Source organism: Callospermophilus lateralis, chromosome 1, assembly GCF_048772815.1.
Source record: "Callospermophilus lateralis isolate mCalLat2 chromosome 1, mCalLat2.hap1, whole genome shotgun sequence".
NCBI classification, from domain to species: domain Eukaryota; kingdom Metazoa; phylum Chordata; class Mammalia; order Rodentia; family Sciuridae; genus Callospermophilus; species Callospermophilus lateralis.
In genome coordinates this window covers 182,973,553-182,991,313 of record NC_135305.1, presented here as the reverse complement: position 1 = coordinate 182,991,313, position 17,761 = coordinate 182,973,553, and the positions used below count along the sequence as shown (strand labels likewise).

The window sequence follows — 17,761 nt, the reverse complement described above, 5'->3', positions numbered from 1 at the left end:
AAGTTTGGATACAGGCATGCAAAGGAGGAAGATGTGAAAACAGACAGGGAGAAGAACAACTCATGAAGACAGAGGCAGAGATTGGAATGAGATATCCGTAAGCCAAGGAATGGCAAGGATGTTCAGTTGTTATAGAAGCCAGGAGAAAGGTATTGCATGGATTATCCCTCAGGTCCCTGAGAAAGAACCAACCCTGCCATAACAGAAGCCAGAAGAGGCAGGGAAGGGTTTTCCCCTATAAGTTTCTGAGGGTGGATAGTCCTGTCAGTTTCTTGATTCCAGACTTTTATCCTCCAGAATGATGAGAAATAATGTGTTTTTTTTTTAAACACCCTGTTTTCAGTCAGTACTTACCTGAATTCTGTGGATTAAAGTTATATACAAAAATAAAAATCAAGAATAAAGATATGTCAGTAATCATGACATAATTGAGCTGTTATCCTGTAAAAGTTTATGAACATCTATACTCTCATCCCAGGATTTTTCAACCAGTTAGTCCAGACCTTAAGTCATTCCTGTGATTCCTTCCTTGCCTCTCCTCTCTTCATCTACCTAAATCAGGCCTAAGGTAAAGAATATTTTTCCAAAACCTTTCCCCATGGTTCTAACCTCATTGACCTCTCGCTTTTGTGGTCCTGCAAGGTTTCAGTTAATGTAGCACTCAATTTCACTCTATTCCACATGGTTTCTTAGTTATTGTGGTTGTTGGTCCTATCTTCTGAGCAGATTGCAACTTCCTTAGTACCAGAACCACTTATTGTCATTCTTCCATGTCCCTCAGAGCATCTGAAGCTCTTTATCTGCCCAGCTAATCTTGAAGTAGTATCAGGTCAAAGGCACTGTGGAGACTGGGAGTGGATTTGTGAGAGGACAGGTGTCCATTCTAATTTATGGAATAACAACTCAAATAAATAATGATTTTTTAAATGTTCTTTTGACATGACTTTTTGAAAACAATTGCTTACCTTTTAAATTAATTATCGACAATTTTTTATTTCAGTTGAAATCATTTTTTAAAATATTTTTTAGTTGTTGATAGACCTTTATTTTATTTATTCATATGCAGTGCTGAGAATCAAATCCAGTACCTCATACATGCTAGGCAAGCACACTTCTGCTGAGCTACAACTCCAGCCCAATTTAAATTTTTAATTGATGTTTGACTAGTATCAAAATAAAACATTTTCTAATTTGTAATATAATACACCTTTGTCTTATAAACTGTATTAATAGCTAAAATGCTATAATCCATTTAACTGTCAATTTTCTTAATCACAAAGCACCTCTCAAATGTTTATTGTCTTTTTAAATTTTCTCTCTAAACATTTTGTGGCTGGAAAAGTTTCCTTCTTGGCATTTCTATCTACTTCTTCCTTTGTTTCACTTTGTCAATTAAATTTCATTTTTTCTATTTAATTAGTACATAATAATTGTACATATCTACAGGGTACAATGTGATTTCAGATCAAGCACTTGTGTTTCCCCTTCCTTTTCATGTCTTTGTATTGGGTGCCTTCAGGCTCCTCTCCCTGTCCTGATTTTTCAGCCAGCATAAACATGTTACTACATGTTACTGTGCTGTAGCTCCCTCTGTTTCTCTGTTTTCTGTAGGGGTCTTTAGTTGTTTCCTGCCCTGGCATGTTGTGGCACTTGTGTCTTCTTCCTGATTTATGTGTTTTTCCTTTTGATTTCATTTTGGATCTCTGCAACCTCTTCGGCCACTAGCTGTCTGTAGGCCAGTGTTTCTGTCTGCCCTATCCCAGAATTTCTATTATCTATTTTATAATTAAGAGCATGTTTGACATTATACTGATGTCAGAATATAGTTTATTTAAACTGCAAGTTGAATTTGTCATTTCTAGAAGAGCCAACCTCAGTAACTAAAAATAAAGACTCTCTTAAACCACATGGTAATGTGTCACCAAGTTTTACCAAAGCCCAAATTGGTGGTCTTATTTTTAAAGGAGGGTTTAAGCATTTACTGACTGCCAGCTCTCTTTTCTCTAATGTAAAATATTGCCTGTTGATTTTATGACCACATCAGATAAGGATATTAATATACCCTTTAAGTTACAAATGCCATTTACATTACTTTGTATTTTAGTTTAATAATCTTTTAAAATTTCCTTTACAAAGGCTGATACTCTACTACTAGTTCATTGTCTTGGTTTTCTGTTTCTGTTTTTTTTTTTTTTTTTTTAAATAGCTTTTATGTTGAAAGAGAAGTTTTAGGTTTATGGCAAAATGGAGCAGAAAGTATAGCTCCCATATATTCTCTCCCATCACATACCACAGCCTCTTCCACTGTAAACATCCTATACCAGAATGACACATTTGTTAAAGTCCTTGAACCTGCATATCATTATCATCATTATCATTATCATCCCAGAACCTGCAAGTCTCTAGTTTACATTAGCATTCACTCTTGTGTTTGTGTCAATCATTGATGTAACAAAATAGCACACACTACTTGTGAAATAAATTGTAGTTTATTTTGGCACATAGTTCTGGAAGTTCAAGTGAAAGATCAGGCAGCCCCATGGGTTTAGTCCTATAGTGATGTCAGCCCAATATGACTGGACATCATGGCAGGAGCACATAAGAGCAAATATCACATCATGAGCCAGGAATAAAAGAAAAGATGGGCTAGGTCCCACAAGCCTTTTTGAGAACACACACTCCAACACACACAAATTGACCTAAAGATCTACCACCAAGACCCTACCTCCTCAAGGTCAACAGTTCCTCTACTGCCTTCATACAAGGTACCAAGCCTTTATATATGGAACTTTGGGTGACACTCAAATTACATTGAGAACATAGCAGTATTATATCTCTGTGGATCTGGACAAATGTCTAATGAAATGTATTCACCATTATAGTACGGAGAATAATTTCACTGCCCTAAAATCTCTGCGTGTGCTACCGATTAGTCTCTCTTTCCTTTTTACTAACTCCATAGATTTCCCTTTTCCAGAATGTCATATAGTTAAGATAATAGTGTGTATCCTTTTCAGAATGCCTTTTTCATTTAGTAATGTGCATTTAAGTTTCCTTCATGTCTTCTTCTCATGGCTTGATAACTTATTTATTTTTAGTGTTGAATAATACTCTGTTTGGATATACCACAGTGTCTTTATTCATTATCTACTACAGGATGTCTTGGAATTCCCTACATAGAAGTAAGATCTTCACTTACTTTCTCTCTTCACATCCCTGTTTCTCCTTACCACCCCTGCTATTGCAGCCGCTCAGTATCTTGCCTCCATTTGCTTCCCCATGTTGTTGGCTGACACTCCCACCAACCGCAGAGTCTTCCATTTTAGGAGCTGGCATAGCTTGAGGATGTGCCACTATTATCAGCCCAGTATTCTGTTGTAGTTAGTGCTGTGCTTCTCTTCTGCTGGAATATGAAAAAAAGAAAAGCGGAAACTGTGTTTTAATTCTTTTCATGTCATTAGAACTCAGTATTTGGAACAAAACAGGTGATCAGTGCATATTTGTTGAATGAGTGAGTACACAAATCTAACAATAGGAGGATATTGTCAATAATTTTTAAATTCCTTCAGAACTTGAACCATTTCTATTGACAATTGAAATTTCTAAGTAAGGCATTAGAACCCAGTGGGCACAATGACATAAAATATAACCATTTATGTCTATATTCAGATTTAACTAATACCTGAGATGTGGTTTTCTTTTCTTGGATGAAGAATTAAGAAAGGCAAATCTATGAATCAGGTTTACTATCCCTTTTCTAAATCTTTAAAGTCACCAAAGTTTTTCAGGTTTCGTTTCCGTGAAATTTTACAAATATGGAAATAATAGATTCTTCGATTCTGACTATATCCCTATAATTATTACCTTAGTGTTAATAATTTGTGTTTAAAGATTTTGCTTTTACACTATATCATCTCATTTTATTTTCTTAATGGGTAAGGAGATAGAGAAGATAGAGAAAACTGAAGCCTGTTCATAGCTGCTCCCAGTGGCACTCTTGGAGCTACATGCAGTCATTCTGATTTTCCTAGTATAGTGTTTATTATGGTTTAGATATTAGATGTCCCCCAAAAGCTTATGTGTAAGACAATGCAAGAATTTTCAGAGGTAAAATGATTAGGTTATAAGAGATTTAATCTAATCTGTGGATTGATCCACTGACATGGATTAAATTGTTGGTAATTATAGGGTATGGCTGGAGGAGGTAGGGCACTGGAGGTGTGCCTTAGAGGTATATATATTTTCCCTGGTGAGCATAGTGTATGCACACAAGCTCTCTACAAGCTGTCTCCCTCCCTCTAGGCCCACCCTCTGCTTCATTGTTGTTGTGACCTAACTGCTTTCCTCTACAATGCCTCTCCTCTTTTGTGTAATGTTTTGCCTTAGGTCTAGAGCCAGAGAGTCAGCTGACCATGGATTGAACCTCTGAAACCTTGCACCAAATTAACTTTTTCTTCTACTATGCTCTTTCCAGGTCTTTTGGTCACAGTAACCAAAATTGTGCTCAGTTCCTAGTCATTGGAAATTCTGCACTTGATCCTTCCTTGCTTCAGCCTTAAGTATTTAATATACAGTATCAGCAACACTGTACATTTATGATGTAATTTCTTGAGTAGTTTTCTTATTGTTTGATCTCTGATTAAACTATATTTCTGTATAAAGTGTATTAAGCTTGAGCAGTAAAAATAAAAAATTTTAAAGTCTTTTTTGAACCAGGAGAATGTGCCACTCTGAATATGAATTGTCCTCTTTCCTGAAAATGAATTTTAAAATCCCATATTATTCTGTACTAAGTCTACCAGAAAAATAAGGAATTACCCAATACTTAGCCAAGTGTTTACTAAGGGTGGGTCTTGGGTTTCAGTGTTTTAATGATTGGTGATGCTCCAAGAGGCAGGTGTCACAAAGGCAACCAAGAGAGAAAACCCAGAAGGATAAAAATCCTACAAGGGTCTTAAATGCTAGAATAAAATCAGTTTTTGTGGAAGAAAAGACTGTTTCATACTTGGCTCCAAGACTGAGCTGAATAAAAGTTTTTGCTTTTAATAATGATTTAATTTCAGTTTTTCTCCACCTTGTTTTCTAGTCCATTTGAAATCCCATTTTTTATATTATCATTTTATACTAGGAAAGTCAAAATAGTAAAAATCTTTAAATAGTTGAAGACATTTCTGGTGTTAATTCTGGTGCTTATTATTTTTTCCCGTGTGTAATAGCTCTCAAACTTTTTTTTTTTAAATAAACAGAATTGAACCCAGAGGTGCTTTATCACTAAACTATGTTCTCAGTTCTTTTTATTTTGAAACAGGGTTTCATTGCTGAGGCTGACCTCAAATTTGTGATTCTCGTACCTCAGCCTCCCACTGGGATTACAGGCTTGCGCTACCATGCCCAGCTTCACAAATATCTTTTCAGATCCTACAATAGTCTTTAAATGTGTTTGCATGCCAGATACCTTACAAAGTACTTACACATTGGCACTATTTTCAGTGAAGTATGATGAATTATGAAAAAGCCTAAAGGTTTCTTTTTTCATGAGCTAGTTATTTTTAATCTGATTATCCTGTATGACGATTTATACCTAAATGTAAGAATCTATGCTTATTTCTAAATATTGGTTACACCTGAGGACCTCTTCTGTTTATTTGAACTTCTCTGTGACTCAGAACATAGTTGATGTTTAGAAGCCATCTGCATTGTGTGTGTCTTCACTTATGTGTGCAGATCTTCTTCTTGTGACTCTCCTAGGAATGCAGCAAAGTATAAGATAGAGCAATGAAGGGCAAAGCTTTCGGTTACACAGACTTACATTAATTTCTGTTCCTACCCCTTCGGAGCTCTATGGCCTTGGCCATGTTGTTTATCCACTCTGTACTCCCATGTCCTCATGTGTGATAGAGGGTTGATGATAATGGTTTTCTTCGAGGAGGTTGGTAGGACTTGTGAGATGTTTGTTACATAAGTGGCAAGTCACCAGACATACTATGTAATTGCTTAGTAAGTGATAGCTAAATTAAAGGAAGTATGTATTTAGTGTCATGGTTTGTAGTAGTTGTTCTCAGTTTGTTTTGTTACTTTGAGACAATATATCTCCATATAAAATTAAATAATTTGGAAAAATATATTTGTAAATGTTATAAGTATAGTTAGCTGTGAGTTATAGATAAGTTATAGATTCATGTTGCTTTAAACTTTCTCAAAACAATCACATTCCCTGTTTAGTTTTACTGATTGCACTATTTTTTCTGTTTTCACTGGGGAAAACTATATAAACCAACTCTCTCCAACTACATCACAGTAGTTGTGGGTCATTTAAAGTGGAGAAAAAGAAGTCAGCTCTGCTTCCATGTGGAGTAGCACTATTCATCAAAGAAAAATTCGGTGAGTAGGGAAATCTTGGTTTGGCATCTTGGTCACCCTTAGAGAAATCCTGCAGATAGAGAAAGCATTTCTTGTTGACCAAAAATGAATGGCAGAGAGACAGACTTTCAGTAAACAAAGCAAGCTTTTATTCAGGAATAGCAAGGGATTGCAATTTGGCATATGCCTGGTATGGTAGACTGAAAGTACAGACAAGGGGGTAGGACAAAGGGAAGCTTTTAAAGGCAAAAGGAGAAGTCCATGTAAGTCATTTTGAAATGAGGCTCGTTGGTTATAAGGGACTTGTCCCAGGTAATGACACTTGTTCTTTGGTGGTACTGACTGTTGCTTGTTCTTTGGTGGTATTGACTGTTGCTTGAAGAGGGTCTTAATAGAAGTGACTTAACTGGAAAGTTCTGGTTAGGAAAGTCCTTTATGGCATTCCTTTTGCAGCATGCCCTCAAGAAGGCCCTTCTTTCATGGTCTCCCAGCTTCATTATTAATTTGACAAGAGTGATTCCATGTGAGTACTGACAGCTTTCATAGTCCCTGTTTTCTAAATGGGGGAAAATAAAGTTTGAGTGAAGATGAGCAGCTTGCCTAACACATTTAATAAGTAACTGGGGCCAACATTCTAATAGATCTTCTGATTCCAAATACAGTATATTTTCCCAGGTGCCTTCACCTTTGTTTTTACCTTCCCTGCATCAACTCTTCAGAGTATGCTTCAGTACTTTGGTTTTAAAGCATAAACTTCTCATTTCAAATGTAGGAAGACATTAAAACTCAGGATTTTTTAAACTTTTCACTTTTTTTCCCCCTGCCATATAACTACCCTTCTCTGATAGAATAAACATTGGATAAGGAATATTATTACAGACTAGTTTTTCATGTTCAACAAAAATGTACTATGAAGAGAAAAACTGAATTCTTATTCTGTCAGATCTGTGCTTTTTTATTTGTAAACCAACATATAACCTTTTACCTACTGTAAATTGGGCTTAGTTATTCAAAAAAGGATTTGATAGTTAGCATATGTAATTGCAAGTTAGAGATGTTCTTTGTTATTCAACTTTTTGTTGCTGTGATGCAAATACCATAAACAACTTAATGGATGAAAAGTTTATTTTGGTTCACAGTTTTAGAGGTTTCAATCCAGGGTCAGTCAGCTCTGGCCTGAGGTGAAATAGAATATGAAGGCAGAAGGATGCAGCAGGAGAAAGCTGTTCAGCCTCTGGAAGCTGGGAAGCAGAGAGAGGACAGGAAGTGGCCTGGGACATGATCAGCCTTTCTAGGTCACACCCCTCAGTGTCCAACATTCTCCAAATAATACCACCTCCCAGTAGTACATGCAGCCATCCATGGATGAATCCACTGAGAGGTCAGAGTCCTCATGATCTACCTACTTCCCCAAATTCCTACCTCTGTACATTGCTGTTTTGGCACCAAGCCATCAAGTACATGAGCCTTTGGGGAACATCCCAGATGCAAACCATAATACTATTACTGTTAAAATACAGATTTTCAGTAGTAAATTGAAGATAGTATTAATCTGAAGGTAGGGGACTCACTATTTGCTGTTATTCCTTAGTGCCAGTGCCTAGTAGTCTTTGAATATCTAGCATTTAATTCATGTTTTGAAAGTGTCCATTGCATGCAGTTATTGGATGGATGGAAAGATGGAATGAAGGGAGGGAGAGAAGGAGGACAAATATTAGTTTCTTCATTTGTTCTGCCAATAAAATATTAACACATTATTTTGCTTTCCTTATGTACTTTGAAACCTCTAATAACTTCAAAAGTTCTTAAACTTGCAATGAAATAGGATCATCATTCTGGTCCCTCCCAATTAAATGTTGTCTATATCAGGCTATTCTCGACATTGGTTTATATTGACGTTCTAGGTTATTTAAAACTACTACAAAAGAGTAATAATATAGACTTCACTGTTTACATTTGCATCTGTTTTGACATGATTTTCAAAGCAATGTCCTTTCAAAACAGAGTTTTGTATTATATAGAGTATAAACCCTAATGTTAGACCTCTGTATTTCAGATCCTTCTCCAACAAGGAATCACTGTGTTCTTTAAGTGATTTAACCTTTACAAGTATCAGTTTTTTCATATGTCAAACAGGGATAGTAACTGTACCTTTATATAAAGTTGTCATCAAAATTAAATGCAAAGGAGTAAAGTTCTTAGTTTGGGTCCTGTTTGCAGAAGCCTTGAGTAATTCATTGTCATCTTAATAGAAGTATTAGTAACAGCTGCTAATATTATACTTCTGCCCTTCTGTAATTTTATTTTGAGAGCAAAGACTTTTTTTTAATTTCCACATCCTGTCTTAGCATAGGGCTTGTCACGAAGTTGGTACTCAACAAGTAATTATTGAATTGCATGAAGTAGATAATTTTTAAAAATCAGGAAGTTGTTTTCCAGAATACTAAATTTAAGCTCACAGAAGGTAGCCAAACAGATTTTGAACAGGGTGCTTTAAGTTAGTCCCATTGCTTATACCATTTTAGGCAACTTAATGAAAGATTCCAATGGGGCCCTAGGATTCAGACCCACATCTTTTGAGCACTGAGCTTTTAAAACCCTTTTTACAGAATTCTCTTTTATCTTATGCAAAATAATTAGAATTCTTTGTTGGCCAGCTACTAATATATATTATCATTTTAGCATTTGAGAAAATAACTATTGAGTTGTAAGATGTGTTGATTTATCTAAGTTTATTTACTTGTTAGTTCTCAAAGAGAACTGTACAAGAAAACATACTATTCTGTCCTCATTCTGTCTTTATTTAATTTTTGAGAAAAAAAGGACAAGTAAATGTAAATATGGAAAAGTGAACAAATAAGAAGAGTCTGAACAGATATAGATAGGGTAGATAAGTGAGTGCTGTTCAAATGAAAACAGATGTATGAAATTATAAGCTGTCAGATCAGCAACAGAAATGAAGATGATAAAGTGGTTCCTTACATAGGTTCTAATTATTCATTTTGCCCGGTTCTGTCTCTTCTCCCCATAGCACTCATGGGACAGGAGAGGAAGAGGAAGCTATAGCAAGAAGTGGCTTTTCCAACAGCAGCAGGAAAAAGGAAACTAAGAATCAAGTATATTTCTGATTAGAAATAATTATTTTTTATTTGCATTTTTTCTATTGAATCAGTTATTTCCCTATGGAATATTTTTCAAGTGACAAGTTCATGAAAAAGATTCAGATACAACTACAGGAAGTAATTGTAAAGTTGTTCACAGTCAGTGCTATATGGCGGCAGTCGATATGCCTCACAAACAAGTATAGCTAATGGGTCTCACTATGACAGCAGTGGCAGATAGATTACAAAGAAGCAAAGTAGTTTACATAGACCTGCCTGAAAAGATGTGTTTAATAATTGCATCTATAATTAGGTTGATTTGAAAAAAAAATTAAATGACAGTCTGCAGAACACAATTAGACTCATCTATGAAGATTTTGTCACTTTTTTCTCCAATGAAATGCTCATAGATATTTTCTATAAATTTCATTTTACCTTCAGAAAAACAAAGAATTGGGAAATTACTTTTTTAATTTTAAATTTTATAATATTTGCATAAGAGAGTAACTATAACTTATCAATTATCAAACATAATTATCAAGGCAAATATTGTTTTATGAGAATTTTTAACTGGTTCTCCCCCATTCATAAGGTTCTTGTTACTAATTTCTAAGCAGAAAAGCAAAATTCATTCAAGCACAGTCCTATAAATGGTAGTAAGTATGCATGTTTCTAAGAATTTATATTGCAAACATACACACATAACTGTATCTAAAGCTTCTTTTCTCCCAGCACTCCCTGAGGGTAAGCACTAGTGTATTAGATTGCTGCTAACAATGCAGTGTGTTGCTTCAAAGGCCATTTGATAAGGATATCTTCTCCTTACTTCCTTTTATCAAATCAGTTGAATTATTGGTTTGTTTTCTTTGGCTCTAAGTTGTTATGTTTTATATTTTCAGTAATATAATATAAAATATCTCAATCAATATTGTATTTGAATTCTTCTTTTTCTTTTCTTTTTTTTTTTTTTTTTAGTGATCTCTAGTAACTACCAGACCTGTCTTGGCCTTCTGATGCATTATCCACTCATCGGGGATGTGCACTCACTGATTCTTAAGGCTCTGTTTCTTAGAGACCCAAAGGTAAGTTTTCACAGTAGGATATGCACAATTTTAAGTTGGGTGAAAAATAGGCTTCTCTGAATATGTTTGATCAAAAATTTCCCATAACAGATGATTTGCCTAGCAATCGAATTTGTTAAACAGTCATAGGCCAAAACTCACATACCTCAATAGCCAGTAATTCAGTGACAATGCAATTTAGAATCAGAGCACACATCTCTTGTATCTCCTAAAATTGTTTGGTCCTCCTGCCTTCCTCATCACTCAAGGAAATAGTTGAGCAACTACCTCTCCTTGCAGCCATACTTCATTATCCTTGGTGCCCCTCATAGGGGATGACTTTTATTCAAATAGTACCTCTGGGGCCATATAAAAGTCAGAGAAGTAGATCTGTTAAAAGGACAAGGTCTGTAAGAATTAATGATATAATGAATCACTGAATTATTTTATGTTGTGAGTATGTATTTTTTACTCTGGACTAAGAGTAATCTAATAAAGATTTAAATAGACTTTAACACTGATTTCTCCATTTGAGCGTAAAGCAGTTCATCAAAATTTTCTTTACACTGCAGAGAAAAAGTGTGCTCTTTTACAACTAATGTTATATTTCTTGAAAATAAGAACATTAAATGATCTAAAAAAATCTGTGAATCCTTACTACTTTGGAGCCAAACAAAAATATTGGATGCAGTATAAAAGAGAAAGCTTCAAATCCGAGTCTGAGAATGCCAGGTGCTGGATGGTAGTCCCAGCCTTTGGCTTTTTGGCAGCCCTCCCACCACTCATGTTGGCAATTGTCTAACTGTCTGTGAGTCAGTCAGTCTGTCTGTGGATTCCACTGCCAAAGCTCTGTCTGGTCCTTCAAATTTAATATAAATTTTGATTCTAAAGGATTTCTGCCCTTTCCTTGGTTGCTAACTTCGACCTGTGTATATTTCCTCAGTGTATTCTTTGATGGACTTAAATTTTTTTTCTTTATGCTAGTACGTTTTCTTTAGAAATACGAATTTTTATATCATTTCTATTACACCAAGAATTTCACTAAGCATCAGAAATCTATCATTTCTCTGAAACATAAGGAAGCATTTTTTTTTCTGGTAAAACTTAAGAGTATGACTATGAAAACATAAAGTTCTTTGCTTATGTTTTTATGTACATACGTATATGTAAGTTGTGAGAGTATGTACTTTTTGTTTACAAAAAAAAACCAACAAGATAATGAAATAGCTTTAAAAAAGAGGTTGCTGGTCAGTTCAGTATGAATTTTGATCTACAAACTTAAGTCCAATGCTTTCCGTTCAGAATTAGAAATTCTTAGAGTGGAAGGAAAAAAAAAAAAAAAAGCTAAAAGCAGTTTTAATTCCTTGCTTAATGTGATTTGTCTGATTTAACTAAAGGAAGAAATGAATATGTTGTCAAAAACCTATGGGTCTTGGCAATTTTTTTCCTAGCTAAATATGATTGATCTTCTTAGGAATCTCTCATATAATTTCAGAATCTTTATGCCCAGTCCATCACTGTTGACTAATAGAATCTAAGTGCCCTTTCATATTAGTATGATTTTTATGGAGTAATTTTATCTCAATAAATAGTGCCCATATTATAATAGTTTAATGAATAAAATTCTACAGACATTAAAACTATAGATTCGTTAGAGTTTGAGAGAAAAAATAATAGCATTATTATCTTAAAAAAAGGAATTTCCCACCAAGTAAAAACGTAGTCGAAATATTGGTGCTAAATATGAAGCCCTAAACTGATATTTCTGAGGCATAAGAAATTGGACAGGGTGAGGGAGTCATAATAACAAGACTCATGAGGACAAGTTCATGGAATGATGATATCTACAGGAAAAGTAAAAAAGTTGTATATCTTCAAAGGATTTCTAGCCCATCAAAGTGGTAGTTATAGTCAAAGGGTAGTGTAGTAAGTATAGACTCTTTGAAATTAGGAAATTTCAAATGAGAACTCCTGTCCTTGACACAGGTGTTAATGTAAGTCTGTAGACTGTAGTGTTCTGCAAGGTACCTGAGTTAGGAATTGGGGATCTAGGTCAAGCCTTGGCTCAGCTTCTGACCATTCTCATTATTTTGGAAAACTCATGCTTGCTGAGCCATTATCATCTTTTTTGTAATATTTGGAGGTTGAGTGACGTTGTCTAGGATAACCCATTCTTCCAGAGCTTCTTTCTGTATAAAGAACTGAGCTAATTCAATCCAATCCAGTGCTACAAAAGTGCAAGTGAAAAAAAAAAAGTTTGCCTATACTATAGAAATCTACAAGTACAATTTTCATTGTAATTGTTGTTAATGATAGTCATAAAAGAGGCCATTTATGCTAAGGAGAATAAAAGAGAGAGAAAGATAATACTAAGACCCCTACCCATATCTTCTAAAAAATCCTGATCCTGTTCCTACTCTTTGCCTCCTGAGGTTTCTATCATCCATCTTACCTTTTCCATAAAATCATTTCCAGGTTCCTTTAGGATATTTCCTTCCCTTCAAGTTTGCACAGCACCTGTGTTTTATCTCTGTTCATATTTGTTCTACTAATCATTTCTCCTTAAGACACCTGCTCGGTTTTTAGCACTTAGCTTTGCATATCCTACATGTGCTGGGTATTAAGAAAATAACAATAGAATTGATTTCTGCTTCAGATACTGTGCTCCTTTCTAGTATACCACACTGACTTGAATCTAGGTAGACCTCACTCACCCCTGGCATATTTCTGGAACCCACATCCATAGTCCACAAAAAGCCTTAGCTTCCATTTTTATCAAGATGGTGAATTAGCCCTACAATTTTAACTTAAAAGAGTATCAATAGTTCCTTAATTTCCTTTTTGTTAGAATTATCTGGAAATCTGTTATCACCTTCAGATATTGTGGGACAAAGAAGATATAGCAATGGTCCTCACTTAATTAATATACCTCACTTGAGTTATCACAATTTCAGAAGTATAAAGAGCCTAGACAGTCTAATTTTGTCTTCTCCCTTCATAGTTAAACTGATAATCAGAGTGAAGCTCAGGAGACATATTAGGTCACAGAGTCAGCAACTGAACTCAGATCTTAGGCCATCTTTCTACACAAGAACTATAGTAGCTTTGTTGTTTTACAACTAATGGTATCTTGCTTATCTATTTCTCATATAAAGTATTTGTGATAAACATTTATTTGTAGCTATAGTAAGTGAAACTTTTTGTATATAAAGTGGTCCAAGAACTATTTGAAATATGTACTTTATGACAACACTGGATGTCAAATGTCTATTTGTACCATTCTCTACCCTGCATGACATAAATACAGATTCTATACTTAGTTCTTCAGGCCACAATTCTAATTTTCACTTTCTTTATCATATTAGAACTACTGAGCAGATTTCTAGAAACAATCGACTAAATGAAGTTAGAGGGATAGAAGGAGGACAGTCTGAAAAAATATGAAGTGATTAAAAAACATTGTTCTAGCTAGTTGTTCAAATTCAAAAAAAAAAATTTAAAAGCCCAATTAGAAACAAAAGTCATAGAAAATGTGAACATATTGTGTTCCTTAAATAACCAGATGTTCTCTCCTTCCTGAAGGCAGTAAGGGCTAGGAATAAAGGTTTAAAACTATTGTTTTAAGTTAACTGTGAATTTTGCAAATCTGTTTTTACCCTTTAGCAAATAAAATTCTAATACAGAAACAGAAGCAAAGTAATTTTCATTTTTTGGAGCTCTCTTTATTTGTACTGTGTGTTGAAGTGTTAACCTTACTACAAAGACTTATTACAAGTGAAATACAGTATATGGATTACCATTTTAGATTATGCAGTAAGAATTTGACAACCACCATTTGTTTTGAAGATTAGAATATTTAGAAAAAAATATTTCTGCCAAGTTTTCAAGCATCTATTCTAGCAGTGACTGTTGCTGTTTATAGAAGAAAATTACTAGAAATGACAATTTCATAGTCATTCCTATACATAGAAACACATTATAGAAACATAATGTGCAATGTTCCTATACTTGACCAGTTTCTAATCTTGCTTGTGTTTGGAGTTGTATTAAATTTTTCTTTCTTTTTTAAGCTATAAAATGTCTGAAGTTTAAGTTTCAGATTTTATAAGTAACTGAATTTTTACTCGTTTCATCCCCAAAATAATCCTGCTAATACATGCAACATTTTTGTCATTGTCTAATAACTTTGGTAAAATATCATATCAGAATTGAAAAGTAGCAAGTATTCAAACCTACTACCAGTGAGGTGACATTGTTAAGAGAATGTTTCTTTCCAGCAAGGCTATTTTGTATAATCTTTTCTGATCTGAGCAGTAAAGGACAAACTATCCAGACTGATTCTTTGAGGAGAATACACTGAATTCACTTACTTACTTTCCCTAACATTTCTATTTCTAGTATTTTTCCAATCAACTTTTCATCATGATTTCAGGTTATAGATTGCTTTGTTATTCCTGTTTATTCATCTTTATTTTCTCTCAGAATGGAGTGTATTTTTTTAAATGACATTCTTGGAGAATCATTTATTTTCATGTTTGTTATTGACATGAGGAAAGCTGATTTTTCTTTGTTTTTGAGCTGTATGGATGTCATTCTTTTGTGTCATAGAAAACCACAAAGTGATTGTTTATTATTTTTGATATTTAGTTATTAGTGACTAATCAGGTATGTTTCCACATCCAACCAGAAATAGACTTATTGACAACAGATTAGCACTTTTTAAAAATCTTAAATTTTATTTCTTAAAAAAAATGGTGGCTATATAATAATGATCTTCAAGGAGTAATATAACAGTGTTTATTAAGACAGTATTTAAGATTTATTTATTGTCTTCAAACATTTTTTAATCTAGAATCATGTGTTTCTTAAAACATACTTACAGTTTCTTAGGGTCATTCAACAATTTTAAATTAGTTTTATGGCATTTAGAATTCATTCATTTATTTAACCAGTTCTTACTGTGTGTCTTCTATGTACCAGGTACTGTTTAGATGGTGTTGATATACAGGTGAACGAAAAAAAGAGATATGGTCTTTATTATAATAAACAAAAAATGATTTGACATGTTATATAGGATGCTAATAAAGTATCATTGTGAAAATAACAAGTGGGGTTTGAATTTGGACTCCATGAAGACTTGATTTGTGTAGTTGATCCAAAGTTTCTCTCTGAGGAGAAGGCATTTCCGGTGGAAACTAATGGAGGAAAAGGAACCAGCCAAGCAAAGGATAGAGGGGAACAATGAAGCAAAGTTTCCAAAGTTGAAATGAACTTGGGCTATTGGTGGAACTGAAAGAAGACCAGTACAATTGGATTTATGAACCTGACTGAGATAGGTTGGTGAGCCAGGAAAGGCAGATTATTACTTTGCATCATTACATGGTGATACAGAGTTAAACTCATTCTTAATATCCCATTCAGAAACTCTGAAAAATTTGCTGAATTCGTGTTTATTCCTGATGGTTAAAACATTCTCTTCTAAAGTACTCTTTCCCTCAGAGTTCTCAGAGGTCATCTTAAATAAGTTCTTCACTTGGCAAGCACACTCACTGATTCAGACCTCTAGCTATCACACAGGTTCTTTCAGTAACCTTATTTTTGACTTTAGGAGACCGTGGCCAGGACTCTGAACTCTCAGTTTACTTTACTGAACATAGTTTATTTTATCTATTAAGAGACAATCTTGACTGTCTCTTATGAACATCAGTCTCAGACTCTTTTGCTTCCATTTTTGTTAACATCATGCTGCACTGTGTAATGACAAAAGAACCGCACAGGAGTCTTTCTTGACTACAGAAAGGAGAGCTCTACTTGACCAAGGACTAGATCTCCAGCAGCTCTAGCTTAGTGTCTGCCACTTGAGGAAGCCTTAACTTCTGTGTTGATTGGGCAAGCCACTTCTTTTCTTGAACTGTAGAATAAGGAAGCTGGACCAAATAAGTTCAGGATCCTCCCAGTTATATTTTAGCAAGATTTAGTTTAATTCAAAAGGTATCTTTTTCTAGTACTTTCTGTAAGCAGATTCATGTGATGAGGATACTGTATCCTACGTATAAAAGTAAATAACAAGTTGTTATGAAAAAAGGAGTAAGAATATTTCAGGAAGAAGACTTAGAGGGCTTCCTAAGGGAAGAGATATTCCTACAAAGCTTTGAAGAATTTTCTTTGGCCTTGTTACTCCAGCTTGAGAAAATAGGAAGCAGAGTTCTTGGGGATTGCTGAAGGACAGAGCTAGGCAGGGCCTGGCAGTACCCTATCCAGATTCATTCAGTAACCCCCTCTCAGGGATCTAAAGAATTATTGTATCTCCCCTCAGTATCTCAAGTGTTTGCAAAAATTAATTATTGAAAGTTCATGAAATATGCAGGAAGTTTTACTAATATTTTACTTGGCATTATTTGTATAATGTTCCAATTTGTGTGTTATTATTCAACATCAATAAATGTTTTGTGTAGCAGTGAAAACTCAATGTTTAGAAAGTCAGTATAACAAAAGGGTCTCATTTTAATGGTTGGTGTTTTGTTTTTTAGATTTAGTGGCTATAAGTAGTTGCTCACAGTAACAATATTTGCTGGAAATAAGCATGTCATTGTTTAGCTTTTTAGTCACTCTGGGAAAGTTTAGTGGGTTTTTTGTTTGTTTGCTTGTTTGTTTTTTAATTGTGAGCAACTAAAGAGAGCTATGAAACTTTGTGGAAATTGTTGTCTGTGTGTTTAAAGGAACAGGTTCCCTTACTGATAAACACCTCATTACAGTGGTGGTTATAAGAATCCTAAGACTGGCCCCCTAGTACACACACAGCTGTTCCTTGGTCACAGCCATTACCAAGGCTAGCGAGGAAAGACACAGAACTTACCCTCTCCTGTGATAAGGGAATTCACCTGAGTTCCTCAGATAAAACAAGTGTTTTATGCCCTGGGGTCTTGAGTTTTACTGAGAAGTCTACCTGTGCCACCCCAGTTTTTTAACAGTGTTTTTGTAACCTGGATCCATTACATACTTCTTGGTTTTCTGATGCTAAAAATAAATATTTTTAGAAATTTAAAGGTACTTTAAACATTCAGTTTTAGGAATATTGTATATTTTTTAAATTTCTTTCAGGTTGGTTAAGACTCTAGAGATCATGTAATTATGCTTTATTTTCTCCTGAGGCCTGATGAGAGTGAGGTGAAATACCCAAAATCATCTGAATTCAAAGGCAGAGCCAAGACCCATCCCCCTGGCTCCTACTCCCATCTG

General features: G+C 34.6%; 1 protein-coding gene across 8 annotated transcripts in view; it reads left to right on the top strand.

Moving 5' to 3' along the window:
* Tbc1d5 (TBC1 domain family member 5) overlaps nt 1-17,761 on the top strand; it is a 524,655-nt gene that overhangs the window by 388,374 nt on the left and 118,520 nt on the right. For all 8 annotated transcript variants that reach the window (XM_076842587.1, XM_076842568.1, XM_076842553.1 and 5 more), the window contains one exon: nt 10,437-10,543. In XM_076842587.1, coding sequence (XP_076698702.1) covers nt 10,437-10,543 — 107 coding nt within the window. The remainder of the gene's footprint in view (nt 1-10,436; nt 10,544-17,761) is intronic.